The sequence below is a fragment of the Labrus mixtus genome, chromosome 12 (genome assembly GCF_963584025.1).
Source record: "Labrus mixtus chromosome 12, fLabMix1.1, whole genome shotgun sequence".
Classification (NCBI taxonomy): domain Eukaryota; kingdom Metazoa; phylum Chordata; class Actinopteri; order Labriformes; family Labridae; genus Labrus; species Labrus mixtus.
This window is the reverse complement of record NC_083623.1, coordinates 4,370,795-4,387,705: the sequence shown is the minus strand read 5'-3', so window position 1 is coordinate 4,387,705 and position 16,911 is coordinate 4,370,795. Positions and strand designations below refer to the sequence as shown.

The 16,911-nt window shown below is 42.6% G+C and overlaps 1 protein-coding gene across 1 annotated transcript in view; it reads right to left on the bottom strand.

Moving 5' to 3' along the window:
• The window catches only part of igf2r (insulin-like growth factor 2 receptor), a 57,682-nt gene that overhangs the window by 6,623 nt on the left and 34,148 nt on the right, over positions 1-16,911 (bottom strand). Inside the window, exons 19-44 of the mRNA XM_061051579.1 lie at positions 16,025-16,201; positions 15,822-15,917; positions 15,602-15,703; positions 15,061-15,223; positions 14,399-14,575; positions 14,150-14,296; positions 13,765-13,943; positions 13,497-13,584; positions 12,969-13,178; positions 12,757-12,887; positions 11,843-11,946; positions 10,721-10,854; positions 10,382-10,578; positions 10,079-10,205; positions 9,749-9,880; positions 6,989-7,148; positions 6,155-6,263; positions 5,503-5,584; positions 5,233-5,366; positions 4,381-4,530; positions 4,129-4,287; positions 3,554-3,764; positions 2,115-2,267; positions 1,707-1,941; positions 1,058-1,194; positions 592-709 (exon numbers count right to left, since the gene is read on the bottom strand). Coding sequence (XP_060907562.1) covers positions 592-709; positions 1,058-1,194; positions 1,707-1,941; positions 2,115-2,267; positions 3,554-3,764; positions 4,129-4,287; positions 4,381-4,530; positions 5,233-5,366; positions 5,503-5,584; positions 6,155-6,263; positions 6,989-7,148; positions 9,749-9,880; positions 10,079-10,205; positions 10,382-10,578; positions 10,721-10,854; positions 11,843-11,946; positions 12,757-12,887; positions 12,969-13,178; positions 13,497-13,584; positions 13,765-13,943; positions 14,150-14,296; positions 14,399-14,575; positions 15,061-15,223; positions 15,602-15,703; positions 15,822-15,917; positions 16,025-16,201 — 3,812 coding nt within the window. The remainder of the gene's footprint in view (positions 1-591; positions 710-1,057; positions 1,195-1,706; positions 1,942-2,114; positions 2,268-3,553; positions 3,765-4,128; positions 4,288-4,380; positions 4,531-5,232; positions 5,367-5,502; positions 5,585-6,154; positions 6,264-6,988; positions 7,149-9,748; positions 9,881-10,078; positions 10,206-10,381; positions 10,579-10,720; positions 10,855-11,842; positions 11,947-12,756; positions 12,888-12,968; positions 13,179-13,496; positions 13,585-13,764; positions 13,944-14,149; positions 14,297-14,398; positions 14,576-15,060; positions 15,224-15,601; positions 15,704-15,821; positions 15,918-16,024; positions 16,202-16,911) is intronic.

The window sequence follows — 16,911 nt, the reverse complement described above, 5'->3', positions numbered from 1 at the left end:
TTTTTTAGTGCTAGAATGAATGTTATTGATGCAAACAGGGTACAAAATGTACTTTTTGAGTCATAGGTCAAGGTGGTGGAGAGATGAAAACATCCGCCGGCCAATCATGTGCCTCACCCACAAATCAAACACAAGCTCTGCCTGGTCTGTCTTGGTCTTGTAAAGCAGGTTATATAATGTTAAGTACAGTGAATGCACCTTTAAAAATGTTGAATATTTGACAGATATTATCCGAGTGATCTACACAGAGAAACAGTCAAACACTCATCCAGAACATCGGACTGATAAATGACAGTGACGAACATTATTTTTACAGACGAGTGTTTGGCAATGCTCCGCCCACAAATCAGGTTTCAAGAAGATGAACTTTAACTTGAAATACAAACACTCTTTTTAACTGTGTGTGAGAAATGACAAACTGAAGAGTAAATGAGTGTTACTGGAGAGTGTGGTTCTGGTCTGTTGCAGCATCACACTTCAGGGTCAACATAACACAACCATAGGAGGGAAACGACGTAGATTTGTCTGTGGAATACATTTTTAAAAAAGCGCCTTTTACACCTGGGTTGAAAATGACTTAACTTGTGTTACCTGATGAGTGCCGGGCGTCCCATGATGGTGCCACAGCTCAGCTGGATCACAGTCTTGGCCTTCACTCCGTTACCACAGACATCGTCTCCCGCTGAGTAACTCACAGAGATCTTTCCGTCTGCACGAGAAGTTTGTGTGTTAGAATGAATTCATACAGTCTAAACACAGCTGTGAGAGTCAAACGCAGCCGGAAACACGAGCTCATTAACGGCCTCTAAAGTCATCCAGGGTTGACAGATTGAACATGAATGTGACTTTTAGAGGCTACACTGATTTAGTTAAATTCTTCTAATGACATTTATGTTCAGACATATTGGATTCAGTCATATTCCTCTGAACAATGAAGCAGTAAAAGCTGCACAAACTTTAGATCCTTTGAAGTTATAAACGCCATACAGATTTTATTACAGCCTCAAAGAGTCAGACGTGAAGCAAAAATGAAAAGTGTTGGACTTGATTCCCTCACCAGTGTAGCTCATCGCCTGGGTGTAAACTCGGCCCAGCGCCTGAGTCTGTCCCGCTGCAGAGTGTCTGCACACCGACGCCCCTTCTGGGCATCCTGGGAGTCCACCGTGGATACCCTGACACAGGTTGAAGTAATACCTGAGGACGTTAAAAAACAGGGATATTTTCAGCTTTTGCATGAAGCACGGCTTGCTCCGACCTCCCGCTCAGCGGCAAGGAAGTGTGGACAACAGGAACGAGAGGAATACAAAAGGAGAAAATCCTTCCTGCATCTTATCCCATGATACTCTTTTTGTAAAGCGTCTCCAGATAGCATTTTGTTATGAATTGTTATGATTGATTGATAGAAGCAAGAAGAAGAATTTAAGGCCTTGAAGAAATATCTCAAAAATTAAATTTTTTATAATTTATTCCACCTACAAGGCTCCTGTGTGTTTTTCATCTTCTGCTTAACTCTGTTGAAAAGCAAGAAATACTAGGACGTATTATCCTGAAAAAGCTGTGTATTAACTGTATTTCATCTTGTGTTTGAGATTCAGGTGCATGTCTAACATTATGGCTGTGTCTTTCTATCTATGGAGGATGAAAAACGAGCTCACATTGAATACTATAAAAATGAACCGAGGTTTCGGTTTTGCGCTGTCACTTACGAATCTCCTTTGTGGCCGAACTTCCACGGCTCGGTGAGGGAGGACAGAGTTCTCAGATCGAAGGTCCGATGCTGGCTGACCAGTTTGCACTCCATCTTCTTCGGCGGACAAACGGCGCTGGTCGTCCACTGGAACGTGGCCGAGCAGCCCTCCGTCTCCGAGAGCAGCTTCGGGGAGCCGTGGCCTGCAGACTGGTCGCAGTAGAACAGAATGGAGGACTGTCGCTGACCTGAGGCTGGACGAGGGAGAAAACAGGGTCATACATGGTAAAGTTGTGCTGCGAGATAAAAGAGTCATTTCCTGTCAACGAAAAAGAGCTAGTATCTATAAACACTTTTCTAGTTTCGTCATTCACTTCCAACATCAGCAGTTCACAGTATAAGAAACAGCGGATATGAGATGTGGCACCTTCATGGCAGAATCCCCATTTCTTGTCTGTGTCGTAGTTCGCGGTGGTGGCACACCACTTCTTGCCATCGGTCCGTCCTTCCATGGTGCACTCTGTGTACGACTTCTTCATGTGCGTGAAGGGGAACACGCACGCCTCGCCTCTGTCCGTCACTGGAACACACACAAACAAACACATGGGATTGTGTGATTTGGAACATTTGTGTTATTTAACTTACTCACATTAAAGAAAATCTGCTGACTCAAATATCTGTGAAGATTTAAAGGCTTTATATACGATTTTTTTTGATCCAGCAGATGTCGCCCTCGAGCTCCAGCATGAAACCAAAACAACTCGCGCTGCATTGTTGTGTTAGCATGCTAATGCTAGCTATCTTTATTATGCTCGTATCTTCACACTGCATGTAAATTTACCTGAAATGAGCGTGATCTAGAAACACAGTTAAGCAGTGAGTACAGTATGTTATTCTTCTTTTCTCTAGTCCCTCAATTAAACAACTTTTATACGTGAGGGGAGGAGTCAGCCGGCCGTCCTGACGATGTAAACAAACTGAAGATAGGACTCTGAAAACTCTGAAAACATCACAGACAGTGGGACTCGGGTGTTACACCCATTGTAGACAGTCATGACTCACAGAGTTATTTTCAGAGGATATACTTGATTTATATTATATTTAAGTGTTAAAAATCAAAGTCTTTAAACGGATTAAAATGTTTTGTAAATGTACGATTTTTTGAGGCAAGTTTTGTTTCTTTGAAAGCAATAAGCAGGATGATTTGTTAATTAGTGGCAAAGACCAAAAATTGTGGCAGCTGTGGCTCAATGGGTAGAGTCAGTCGTCTCTTCACCGTAAGGTCAGGGGTTCGATCCCCAGCTCCTGCAGCCACATATCCAATGTGTCTTAGGGCAACCTTAAGTTGCTCCTTCTGCTTTGTTGGCAGGGTGTGAATGTGTATGAATGGATTAGCTCATTCTGATGGTTCACTTTACACAGCAGCCTCTTCCATCAGTGTGTGAGTGTGTAGGTGTGACCTGCCGAGTAAAAACGCTTTGTACGGACAGTTAGCACTTTAATTAACACACTAACTCTGTGTTAAGTCAATGAAAATGGTCCGTTGAGAGATTTAAGTCTAGTTGTTTTGTTACTCAATCATGACATTTAAAAAAACATTTCATCCTTACTCTTAGAAAGGAACTTTTTTTAATCTTAAAATGTGTCAATGCGTTGAGTTTTCTCCAAAGAAAATCTTCGTCATGCTTCACTTCCTGCAGGTTTGTCTTGAGTTGCATCGACAGTAAAGGAGAAGATTAAAGCATCTAAAAAAGTGATATCTAGACTTTGTCAAATGCTCATCAAATCCAGCTAACTGGAAGGTGGAATTAGTCCTCGAGCTAAACCACTGATTGGAGGTCTTTTGAAGGGGGTAAGCAGACTCACCTGGTGGGCAGGGATCTCCTCCTCCATACTGCATCAGTACGGCCTGCTCCTCGTGTTTATACTCCATCGTCATGGCCTTGCTGATGCCATACGAAGAGGCGGACTTGTCTGAACCCGAGCCAGACGCCCGGCAGACGGCGCTCTTCTTACAGGCCGGCTCTGTCACCGAGCTGCAGACGTTAATGTGGTACATGCTGGAGTCCGCTGGTACCTGAAATACAGACACTCATCTTCAGAACAATGTTTAACTCGCAGCCCTCAAACATCAGATATTTATATATGAGATCTGAGATTAGATGAGGGGAGAAGCAACTGATTCAGATAAAAATTGATAGCAATGTTTACTAGAGATGGCAGAATTGAGTCCACAGGATGAGATAACTTAAAGCGACTGTGAGGAACTTTCATTGAGAGTGGATTTTGGCACCCCCATGTGGACACTTTGCTGCACTTTTATTTAAAAATAAAAATGTTGTTTATTTTGTAACACAAAGGAAATACTCTCTAAAATGTTTTGAATTTGGACTGCAGTACTCATTTTGAACACTAGGGGGTCAGAGTTACATGGAGCTCACCTGGACTTCACCAGATAGGGCCGACAAGTCGAAGGTGAACTGCAGCTGCGAGTCGGTCAGACGGCAGCCGCTGGTGTGCGTGGCGTCTGAACAGACGATGGGGGTCGCCCACTCGAACAGGTACACACACTCCTGCAGCCGCAGCATTTGTGGAGAGCCCTGTGTGAAGGCAGAAACGGTTGCTATGGGAACACTGAGAGTTTAAATGTTAGGTATGTGTCGTCTGGAGGAAATTAAAAGTTTTGGACTGACCAGCTCCAGGCCTCTCTGGCAGGTGAAGATGATGGTGGAGGTGTAGTTCTGGGAGGGATCGGCTGCACACTTGGTGGAGCTGTGGTAGGTGATGGACACTTCTCCTGTCGCAGCATTGATCTCAGGCCCGCTGGTGGTCCGCCCGATGTCCTTAAAGAGACAGACACACTGTTATGTGCAGTGACAGAATCTGGAAGTTGGAACCAAAGGGCTCCTGTACAAACAAAAAGTTGCATCTATATATTCCATCAACTGTTTTTACATCAAGGTCAAGGTCAAGGTTTCTTTATTCGTCTCCCTAGGGAGAAATTTGTCTAGGATGTTGGGAAATCGCTGCATGGACAATACATCGAAAACAACATAAAAACAGTAATTACAATGTAAAACATTTAACTTCTCTGTGCTACAGTACACACACACTCACTCCTACAGTCACAGACGCATGCACACTGTGCACATATACACATGCCACTCCAGACAGTTTCAACATGTCTACAGTTATCGGTACATTGGGGGCCTCCTGGTTTTCCGTTCCTCCTCTATTTTTTGCTCATTAATGAGCTTAACTGAAAAAGGGACTAATGAGTTTTTAAAGCGGTTGTGTTTACACAGAGGGACCCTGAACCTTCTCCCTGAGTTCAATAAAACATATTCAGAGTGCAATACATGGGACGTGTCCAATAAAATGCCCTTGGCCTGTGTGATGGTAGCCTGCTCAAAAAGATCCTGGGGGGTAAGAGGGGCACACATTCCCATGATCTTGCATGACGTCCCTCTAAGGCCAGTGCTCTGGTTTTTATTATAAGGTTAACAATCACATCAGTGAGACATGAGTGTTTGTGAGGTTCTCACCACAGGAGGTCCATTATCAGGATCCATACAGACAGCAGCTCCAGGGGGGCAGGTGACCCCCGGGATGGGGTTCAGAGGCTGACAGATGTTGATGTAGAAGTCTGGAGAATCATCACTTTGGTCCACTGCATCATCTGAGAGGGGGAAAACAAGACAGCGGTTCATCTATATGCTCCTTGCTATGTTCAAAAATAGCTTCTTTTCTAGAGCTGCATTAAGTAGAGACATTTAAATCATGAATTCAGGGGAGTTCAGAATTTGCTCACTGACCTGTTGCTGCGTAGAATCCGTTAACGTGAATCAGAGGAGTCAGATCTATGAGAGCAGAGCCGTTCTGGACTGAACACCTCACCTGGAAAAAATCCATCAAAAGGAATAAAAACACATGTGATGGCTCGATGCTTATCGTATCAGACTCTGGACCAACAGGGCCACCAAGCCAACATATCTGGAGGCAAAGAACATTTTTTGGTGGCTGAAATGTGAACAGTTTGCTTTAGTACACAACCTTTTAAAGGTTTAAAGGTAAAAATCTTTTAAAATTGTTTCTAGAAATTGAAAACTAGTGTTTGTACTCTCTAAGCTCTTGTAGTACGGCATGGTACAGATGGCCAGTGTGACCGCGCCCTTAACCCAGAGGTAGAGACCCAAACCGTTACAAGGTGTTGTTAAGTAAACCAAGAACATTGAACTAAAACATATTCCTTAGTTATTATTACGTTTTTTTCTTTAAAAAGAGGAACTTTTTAGGCCCGTCTGAACTTCGAGCTTGCTGCTTCAGGTAAATAAGACCCTGTTAAAGTATTCAATGAAACGTCGTCTTTATGTTGAGTGACTCAACCTTCTGAAGCCAAAGTGTTCCCAGACGGTCTGGTGATAGTTCTTTACTGGCATTGTTTGAGAACAAATAAAACATACTTACTGTCTGCTCGCACACCAGAGGGGTCTGGAAAGAGAAGTAGTGCGTGCAGGTCTGAGCTTCTGAGTCGATGAGAACCGGCTCTGGAGGAGACGAGTTCATGGTAGGTGGCCTGTAAAAAAAAAAACACGGAATGATTTTCTTATGATGAAATGTGTACTGGGTGAGTTTGAGTGTTTTTGCTGCTAATCTCAGCCTCTGATCTCAATGGGACTAACCTGGTTAATATATAATAATAACAATAACCGGGTTTGGGTCAGACCTGTGGCTTCTTTCCCGTTTGTCATTTTGGTGATATTGTCAGTTACAGTCATTCCAATAAAGATTGCAAATTGAAACTGAAATCAAATTGAGTGGTGAAGGACATGTGGGAAAGGGAACGGTACCACAGGCGGGACTCAGACTAGAGCCACCTGCCCGGGTCGATAGGCAGTTCTATCTAGGACTAAAGCCTCCCGTACATGGGGTGTGAACTAACCTTGAGGTCATCTGCGCCCCTTGATTTTCATTTTATAATAAAATAGAAATCCTTTAGAAAAAGGAAAAAAATCCAGCACACTACTCTTGCTTAGCCTCAACAATTTGTTAGAAAAAGTCACAACAGCTGGGTCCCTCTGAACCTTTGTCAAGTGTGTACACAAGTTCAGACGGACCTAAATGTTGTGATTTTTTCTAATAAATGCCGAGCCAGAGTAGTGTGCAGGATTTTCAAAGTGATAGTCTGATGGCCTTACGTGCGTACACTAGAGATAGTTGGATATGAAAACGCCTCCTTCACACTGAAATAAAAATGAGTACATGATAAAAACCCAGCGCTCAGTGTAGAGGTGTAAGTACCTGCAGAAGAAGTGGATGATGGTCTTGTGTTGGAGTGTGGGGTTTGCTGGGCAGGGACTTCCTCCTTCATACGTCAGCTCCAGAACTTGATCCGTGTACGAGAGTTTCCTGCTCACCTGACCCCCGCTCACTACAGTAGCTCCTTCCTTGATGCACACAGCTGGAGCACAAAACGCATTAAGATATATTAGAATGCTTCAAAGTTAAGAAACTCTACAGTTTTAATATTTTTCCACCCAAAGACTGTGGCACTTTTCACTCATGCACTCCTGAGTTCCTGTTGCTCTTTGACACGTCTGTAATGTCTACAACATATACAAGATGGCGGACAAAGCAACATCTGACACTGTGATGACAGGTTCTGCCTTCACAATAAAACTGCTCGTAATTGGGTAAATCCACAGAGAAAACAAAAGAGCAAAGAGCTTGATATTGAAGGTGAACTTTAGCCTGCTCACTTGTGGTGAATTCTGCTGAATGTTTCTTGCAGTGTTCACACAGTAGTTCACCTCGACTTGTGTCAGAAGTTTTACTCAGGGGGCTGGAAGAGTGTGGCAGAATGTGTTCATGCAACTCTCGCTGTAAATATTGCCAAACTTTAATGAGTTTTGTGCATGTGTTACGTTGTATGTTGTTTTGTCTCCCTCTGCTGGTTGTAAAATGTATCCTGAGAGTCACAACAAAATGTCTATTGTGTGTTAATGTTGGCAGAGTAATCTGGTGAAGGGTTTATCCTTTCTCGTGGCTTTTGTTCAGTGTTTTAAGGGATCCTGTGGCTTGTGGTAGAGGGTGAGTGCCCGGTCTGACGGCTCTGTGTGGGCTGGCTTGGGTGACTGACCTTTCCTTTTTGTTTTGTTTTGTAAACCAGACTTCCAGCTTGTAGTTTTGTTGTTTCTTGGTCAATTATTTATGTTGTCAACAATTTCAGATTGTAAAAATAAAACCTTTTTCTTGAACTGATTTAACCTGACTGGTTGATTTCTGTTCGACTCCCTGTAAAACGAGTCATTAATTTAGAGATCGTAACAGCGTGTGTGAAAGAGAGCAGTAGAACCTCTATGATGCATACTTTTTATTGTAGGTTTTGTTTCTACAATTTGTTTTTATGCATAAAAACAACATTATCTCAAGACAAGCCCACTGTAGCGTTTCCAAAAAAGTGTTCCTCCAACATTCACCTCAAATCAAAAACACTCTCTCAGGACTTTCATCAGACGTTCTTTCATAAAAAGAGGGGACCATCTCTTTTGAACAATCCACTTCCACTTCCACTTCCACTTCCATCAACATCAAATACAATAATTTAAATAATCTGACGCTCTCTAAAGAATCATGTGTACCAACATTGTCTTTCCCTGTGTATTTCGATGCAGAGTTAACTTAGAATTAGATATCGATGTCAGACAGTGCACACTCAGCTTCTCTCAGTTCCCTGGTCATCCTCTACTACAGCCCTACGAAACAGCGGTCAATAATTAGAGAAGTAAAAAAGTTTGAGGTCTCTCATTATGTTTCCAGTGCTGTAAACCAAACAAACATCTGACGAGGTAAAAAGTAACCAAGAGGAAATCAACGAGATGACACGTGCAAAGATTTTGTGTGAAAAAAAAACAGTTGAGGGGAGTAAAAAAAAAAAAGAATTGCTTACAGGACTAAAACGTAAGATATCTACTGAATTAATTAATAACATGACCTTATTGTATCATCAGACATTAAGGAAACATGCTATGTTGAAGTGCTCAGATATGAGAGCAGTTATCAGGTCAACAGGTGTTGCAGCGATGGAAGCAGGCAAGAGAAGTGGTTCAGATAGAAGTGATTGTACCCGACCTAAAAAGCCTCTGCATGTTTCTAATAAGCTCCACGAGCAGAAACGTGCTCAAACTAGGATCAATATTGGAGATGCTTTTGAAAAATGGAGAGAGGTTAGAACACAGAAAGGTTTACAGACCCATGCAGAGCTGGATAAACACTGAAGCTTCAGAGTCCACCACATGGTGACCTGTGTGAGCATCGACTCTAGAGAGGAGGGGGGGCGGGGGGAGACAGCTCTCTTTAATGTTTTGGATTTGGACTGCAGTACTCATTTTGAACACTAGGTAAATTGAAACAGCAGAAATTGTGTGTGGCCACACAAAATGGAAGAAGTGACTACTGGCTAACTTTAAAAAAACAAACAAACAGGAGATATATATTTGGTTATTCTCCTTTTCAATCCAATACCCAATAGTAAATGTCCTCCACAAATGCATGACCTTTGAGGTATCAGTCAGTAACCCATCCTATCCTGAGGTACGACACGTCTCTGATTACAGGGAGGGGTGAACGTGGAGACGTCATTTCATCTGCAGCTCTTAAAGTTAATGGTTGATTCCCCTCGAGCTTCAGTTTTTTTTTATAGCAACACTGATTTCCCTCTGCGTGGTTAAAGACTGATCTGAGTGGAGTTGAAGTGCGTATGTTGAAGATGTTTATGGTTTAAGCAAGCCCCCCCTTTGAACCTTTAGGGATTTGCTTTAGAAGTCTATCATGTCCCTGTGTGTTAGCTGAGGGATAAATCATCCCCAGACAGAAGTGTAAAAATGTCCTCCAAATGCTACAGTTCATTGGAATTAAGTCAGACTGAATGATGACTCTACAATCGATTTCCTCACAGTAATGCAGAGAACGAAGGAGTGGTGGTGGTATTTGTTGTGCTGAAGACAACTTCTATATACTCTTACGATACAACCAGAAGGATCACCTGATGGATCTCCATACCTGTTTCAGGGCTGCACCCGATGTTGGTCATGTTTCCACAGATGTTCAAGCGGAACATCCTCCTGCTCTCCCGAGGATCGAACACCGTGTAGCCTTCCTCCTTCGTCAGGGAGTTCAGATCAAACAGGTGACCTGCAGGGGAGGGGATTTATTTTAGAAACGTTGGACAGCTGCAGGGTTCCAGAAATACTAACACTGATATGTCCACCTCATCTTTGTAAGGGTGATATCATATTCCCTGCTTCTATAAACACTAGACAGTCCATGAAGAAGTATTCTAGGAGTGTTGTATGTGTACAGTAAATACAAGGTGTCCAGGAGTCCTCTGACCTGTAGAAGGGTTGGTGACTTTGCAGTCATCATGCTGGATGGTGTTGAGAGGGCAGGCAGCAGCTGTTAACCAGAGGAAGGTGTACACACAGTCCTCGATGGCAGAGATCAGAGTAGGCCGCGAGTCCTGGATGGGGGAGAAAAAAAAAAACATGTTTACTTTTATGTAAAACACACAAAAAAAACAAATGTTCTCAGTTTTTCCTGTTGCCCCTTTTCTGTAAAGTCCAACCTTTTACTCTTTATGTACAATTTTATAGAATCAAAAGAAACAGACAAAAAATATTGAGTGTGTTTCCTCACCACTTTATCTTTGTCACACTTGAAGCGGATGATGCTGGTCTTCTTGCGGCTACTGTCGGGACAGGCCTGGCCGCTGCTGTACTGCAGCTTCAGGACATTTCCCTCCAATGTGGGACCGGACTCCACCTGGCCCAGGTTCACATATTCATCTCTGACCTTCACGCAGGACGCGGCGGTGGACGGACACTTCCACGATCCTATGCACAGAGTAAACACAGAGTCCGGTTTTGATTTTTATCAGATATTCTTTTTACTTACTTACACTTCAAAATCAAAAGGGAACTAAAGAAATCTGTCTTTCAATCAGGTAACATGACGAGCACAAGCATGCACACTGACCTCCCTGCTGCACCAGCGACCTGCAGACGTTGATGTAATATTGTTTGTCTGTGTCCTCAGTAGACGGCTCCACTACCCAGTTTCTAGACTCCATAGCCAGAGGGGAGAGGTCGTACGAGTTGCCCTGACCATCGCTGAGAACACAAGAGACATGAAGATTTCTGACTGTAACCTCGCACAGGAATAAAAAAAATGTTGCTGCCGTTCATCGAAATCATCTGACTTGTGCGGTTGATTCTTTTTAACAACACTGAACCTTGCATGCAGTGTGCAGTATGTTAACCCTCATGCATCACTATGGACCTTTCTGTCCATTTAGTCAAATTTTTCCTCTTCATCTGGCCATCATTTTGTCTGTGTTAGTGCATATGGCACCATTTTCTGTAAGAAAGACTCTCTCTTGACAAATTTAACCCTTTAAATGCCAGAATCATGTAATGAAACTGGCATTTAAAGGGTTAAATTCTCAATATTTGATATTTTTGAGCAGGGCTGGAGTTGTTTAAGAGATTTATGAAAAAAAAATGAAAAAAAATATCAATCTGTTCTATTTTTATTGCAGTTTTTTGGCATGGACATTTTTGTCCTTAGTGACTTAAGAGGGTAGTAAATTAAACTGATGCCTGAGGGTTAATCTGCCTAATGAACCGGAGATTTGTTTGGATTTCAACATTAAGAAAACATCTGCATGAGGATCTGAGAACATCTGGGAGAGGCAATAGCTTCAATGTAAACTTAGTTAAACTTAAAATACACTAATGTGTGTTTGAAGACAGAAACGTTCAAATACACAACTTACTTATTTTAGTCTGACAATTTTAATGTTTGTATGATGCACTGTCCCAGCTGTATTAAACTGTATTGTATTTTGTTTCTTTCTTATGCCATATTTTACTATAATTGTCTGTATTCAGGTTTTTTGATGGCTGGTCAGTTATCTGTAAAGGGGTAATAAAAATACACCTCGATTGAATGATGGACTAACAAAAAAAAACGTAATCAGGTGTCACTCAAATCCTGCAACACTTTTTGAAGTGTACCTGTTGAGTGTATTAAAAATGAATAAGGAGAAATAAAAGTAAAAGTTGTCACATGTCGAGGAGTAGGTAAGAGTTTTGTTACTTGTAGGAGCAGCTGGTGGTTTTGAACGGGATGCAGGCCAGAGCTGTGGGCCAGCTGAACAGGTAGGTGCAGTCTGAAGTCTCGTTGAGAAACTCTGGGACTCCCTGAGACAAGCCAATAAACACAATACACAAAGAGTTACCTTTGATTCAGACATAAAGAAATGTAGAATAAACAGCTTAACATTCAGTGGAAAGAAGTTTTCTTCTGTCAAAGTCAAAACGAGTTAAGGGGATGGATGTTGATGCTGACATTTCTCTTTACTATTGACACTTTTTTGACAGCTCTCCCCTTTTAGAAATGCTTTAAACCGACACTCATACAAGACACTTTTGGTGGTTTGGATGTATCCTTTCAGGAAATGAGTTGTACTTTAACTCCCACAATGCTGTGCGAAATTAAACCTTATACGTTACTTTACGTGCGCCTCCAAATCAAAACAAAAGAGGATGAAAAAAAAATAAAAAAACAAACGAGGATGGATGCGGCCGGTTCGGGTAAAGTGCCTTTCAAATGTTAAGTTGTTCAATTGTTTACATGCAATGTGAAGTTTTGAATTATTTACTGAGACATTGTGCAGATCACATGTGAACTGGAGAATCAATAACACGAGGCGGGCTAATGATGTCACTTCCACACTGAATGAATCAGACGAAGTAGGAACAAATATCTGCGTACTGAACAGCAGGTCCTAACAGTTTACAGCACTAATAGAAGGGACTGTCTACTGTCAGACTGTGTAGGGACTTTGCAATTCTGAAGCACCCAAGGGGAATGAGGGGAAGGGAGGAACCAGGAAGTGTAATAAAGGAAGTGAGGTAGGAGAAGAAAGGAAGTGAAAAGGAAACTAAATAGTGCTCATTACTACAAATAGAATCAGTATGTGCGAGTGTGATTGGAATAATTAAACTCACAGGATGGCGGTCCGGGTGGCAGGAGAAGTGGATCTCTGTTGATCTTTTGTAGACTTTATGACACGTGTCTCCATCGGTGTAGTTCAGGATCAGCTGGTCGCCCACGTAACTCAAGACTTGGTTTGCCATTCCTGCCAACACACAACACAAATGTAAAACACCAAACGTGTAAACAAAGAAGAACTAGGAGGAGGAGTGTCACAGTCCTGTACCTGCGATCTTATGGTTGTCTCCGTCCACCTGGCAGGAGGACACAGTTTCGATGCCCGTGTCTCTGTGGGTGCAGATGCCCCTCTGTAGCCCCTCGCACACCGACAGGTGGTAGTTGTACTTTCCATTTCTGACGGGATAATCTCTGCCCTTCAGAGAGTTCAGGTTGAACTCGTAGCCACTCCGCGGGTCTCGAACTTTACAGTCGACACCTGGACGGATCAGAAAAATGGATTATAGTCTCACCTTGGCCTGAATAAATGTTGTATTTCACTTTTCATTTTTTTTAACCAGTAAGAATGTTAAATTAAATCCTTGATGTATAAATCTCTTCTTATTCTTATTTTTTTATATTTGAAGTGCTTATTTACTATGTATCTATTCTTATATTGTTTTATTTGCTCTGATAACCTGCTGCTGTAACACCACAATTTCCCAGTTTGGGATCAATGAAGTAATTCTATTCTATTCTATTCATCAGTGTTAAGAGAGTTTATTTCTTTATGTACTAAAGTCACTTGTTCTTTCACCTTTAGTCTTCCTGATAGGACAGGCCTCGGACGTCCTCCAGATGAACACATATTCACAACCATCTTTACTGTCCAACATGGGAGAGCCCTACAAACAGACACAAATCACATCACATTATGAGTGTCTTATTTAAGGCAGAGGTGTTTAAAGGTACAGTATGTGAGTGGAGCTCTCATTTAGGGTCAGATAGAAGATAGAGCACGGTGTGTGTTTTTAGGTCGTGGGTCGAGTGGATGCTCCATCAGATCCTCCTTTAATAATACTCACAGGGTGGTCATCACACTGGAAGATGATGCGTGTGGAGTAGTGCGACGTGGGACCACACTGATCCCCGTTCTGGTACACGATGCTGATGGAGCCGTCCTCTGCCGCCTGCGGGCTGGACTGGACGTACCCCAGGTTCAAACTCTTTCCGTCGATCACGGCGCAAGCACCCAGAGGACCCTCTGGAGAGAAGAATACAACACATTAAAGACGGGAGCCACTTTGGGGTTAAGGGTCTCGCCCAAGGACACATCGGACATGTGGCTGCAGCAGCTGGGAATCAAACCCTCGATTTTTTCTATCCACTGTCCTATCACTCCATTAAAGGCACAAAAAGCCCCAAAAATAGATCTTAAAAAAACAAAAGTATTAATCCTAAAACACAGACCTGGGCAGTTTCCCACTTGAGGAAGAGGTTTGCAGACGTTGATGTAAAAGCTGCGTGATTGGGCTGCATCGGTCTCTATGGCGACCCACGGGCTGTCCTCTGCATCCCGGATCAGGTGACTCAGGTCGTACTCGTTACCGTGGGAATCTACAGGTAAACAGAAGAAAAAGAAGAACCCGAACATGAACCTTCTCCTAAAGGTGACCAGCTGTGTGTTTGTGTGTAATGTGTGTAACGTTGTGTACATACCGATGATCTGGCAGTCGACCGGAGCGGGGATGCAGACCAGAGGAGTGGAGAACTCAAAGAGCACGTTGTGGACCACGTGGTGGGGTAAAGTACTCAGCTCCTCTTCAAGCAGCTTCAGCGAGCCGGGGTGAGAGGTGCGATTGCACACGAAGTTGATGGTGAAGGTGTCTCGAGTCGCTGATGGAGAAGAAACGTTTTAAAGGAAAAGGAGGCTCAAAAAGCAGAATCAATGTTTGGATGTTAAAAATCAAACTGAGAATGGTAAAACAAAGAAAGGATAATCACATTTTGGTTGACTGTAAGGTCGTTTTATGAATTCATTTTGAGTCCTGACATGGCATTGTTACTCTGCTCAGCTTTTCATTTTATAAAAATAAGAATCTGGTGTAGAAGAAATCTCAAGGAATCGACCTTTAAGTGAAAAGAAATCTATAAAAAACAGATAATTCTGATTTGATAAACGTGTAAACTGGCTGTTTAACCGTAACATTTTTTTAAACGTTTAACAGTCAGCACCACAGCTGAATCATTTTTTCTTTTCATAACTAGCTGAGAAACAAAGGTGCTGCAAATTCACCAAAGCTGATCACAGGTCATCAAAACCTCTACAGCCATCAATAACTGCAAACTTAAAACAGGTTTTTTTTTTGTGTCTTTCCAACCTGTGGGAGTGTCCAGGGGTCCCTTATATGTGAGTTTGATCAGACTGTCTGTGGAGTACTGCAGGGTCTTTTCCACCCCCACCGGGCTCACCGGATGCCCCTCGTCGATCTCACAGCCGGCCATGCCCTGTCCACACTCTGGCGCGTCGGAGCAGATATTCACCTGCACAGAGCGAGGGAGAATACTCGAGTTAAGTTTTTAAAGGAGGATCTGATGGATGTCCATTCTGAACCTCGGGGAAAGATACACATCGGTTCTGAAAATGCTACTCAATAGCTTCACAGAGTGACATAATTAAAGGTGAAAGTGAGGATGATAGATCTCCTTGAAGGATTATTTTAGAAGTAGTCTCAGACTCATGATTAAGAGATCAAGAACAGATAAAAGGTGGATAGTTAAATCCATTCATTCAACAAAACAGACATAGTAAACCTTACAGCTAAACCCTCTGTGCTAAGTTGTTTTTTTGCGATATAGTCTCTTTATTTGTTGATTGAAAAAAAGATAAATGGCAGCTACTTTGATAAACTCAAATCTTACCAGGAAGTCTTTTCCATTTGCATTTGTCCTGTATCCAGTCTTAGAGGCCAAAAGCTGAAGGTTGAACTCAAAGCCGGTGTTTGGATCCACCACAGCACAGCTCTGAAACAAGAAGACATCACATGTTTTTATTATAGTTAATCATAAACATTTAGCAGCTCATCAACGTTCAAACATACTGTAAACAAAGGATGTGATGATTAGATATGAGTAGACTTACGTTGTTCTTGGTGGTTTTGATGGCACAGGCGGCCCTGGTTTCCCAGATGAAGTTGGCGGTACAGTTCTGGTACATCAGGAATCGAGGTCTCATGGACTACAAACACAAACAGGGTCACATCTCAAAAAAAGTGTGTGCAGAAGATTTGATACCAACATGTTTCAGTGAACTACACAGTCTACTCTGTGACACAGCCGACTCACCACAGAGCCTCTGGAGCAGACCAGGTGGATGCGCGTCATGTATCTGAGCTCCTGGCCGTCTGACATGCACACAGAGCCGTCTGTGAACTCCAGCAGCAGGCGGTCCCGCCCCTCGATGATCGGCCCTCGCTTGGAGATTCCCATGTTACTGACCGATACGACCTCTGCTGGAGAGCTCTGAGGACAGGGGACAGCTCATTTAAAAACACAACAAAACCAGCTTTGAAAGAACTGACCACATGACAAACAGTTATAGAGCTTAGACTGAGTTAGTGAAGCTAGATATGCTGAAGTCGCTTTATAGCACAGGCCTAAGTCTAGAGACCAGACACTTTTTAAACTGCTGACAAACTGGAAATGTCAACTTAAAGGTCATGATATGTCAAAGTTCAGTTCAAACACAGTTCTTTCATGTCACTAACTGGCTGACGAGACGGGTTGTAGTCCAGCTTTGAATACGAGAAAGGTGCAGATCGTTTTGTTCAGTGGCAGCCTAAACAAACAGCTTGTGATGGATGACTCCTCTGCTTTTCATTTAAGGTATAACATAGATCCAATTAATTAAAGGTGCACTAAGTTTTGGAAGAGAAATTTGAAAGTTTAAAGGCTTTATATGTGATTTTTTTGATCCAGCAGATGTCGCCCTCGAGCACCAGCATGAAACCAAAACAACTCACGCTGCATTGTTGTGTTAGCATGCTAATGCTAGCGATCTTTATTATGCTCGTATCTTCACACTGCATGTAAATTTACCTGAAATGAGCGTGATCTAGAAACACAGTTAAACAGTGAGTACAGTATGTTATTCTTCTTTTCTCTAGTCCCTCAATTAAACAACTTTTATACACGAGGGGAGGAGTCAGCTGGTCGTCCCGGCGATGTAAACA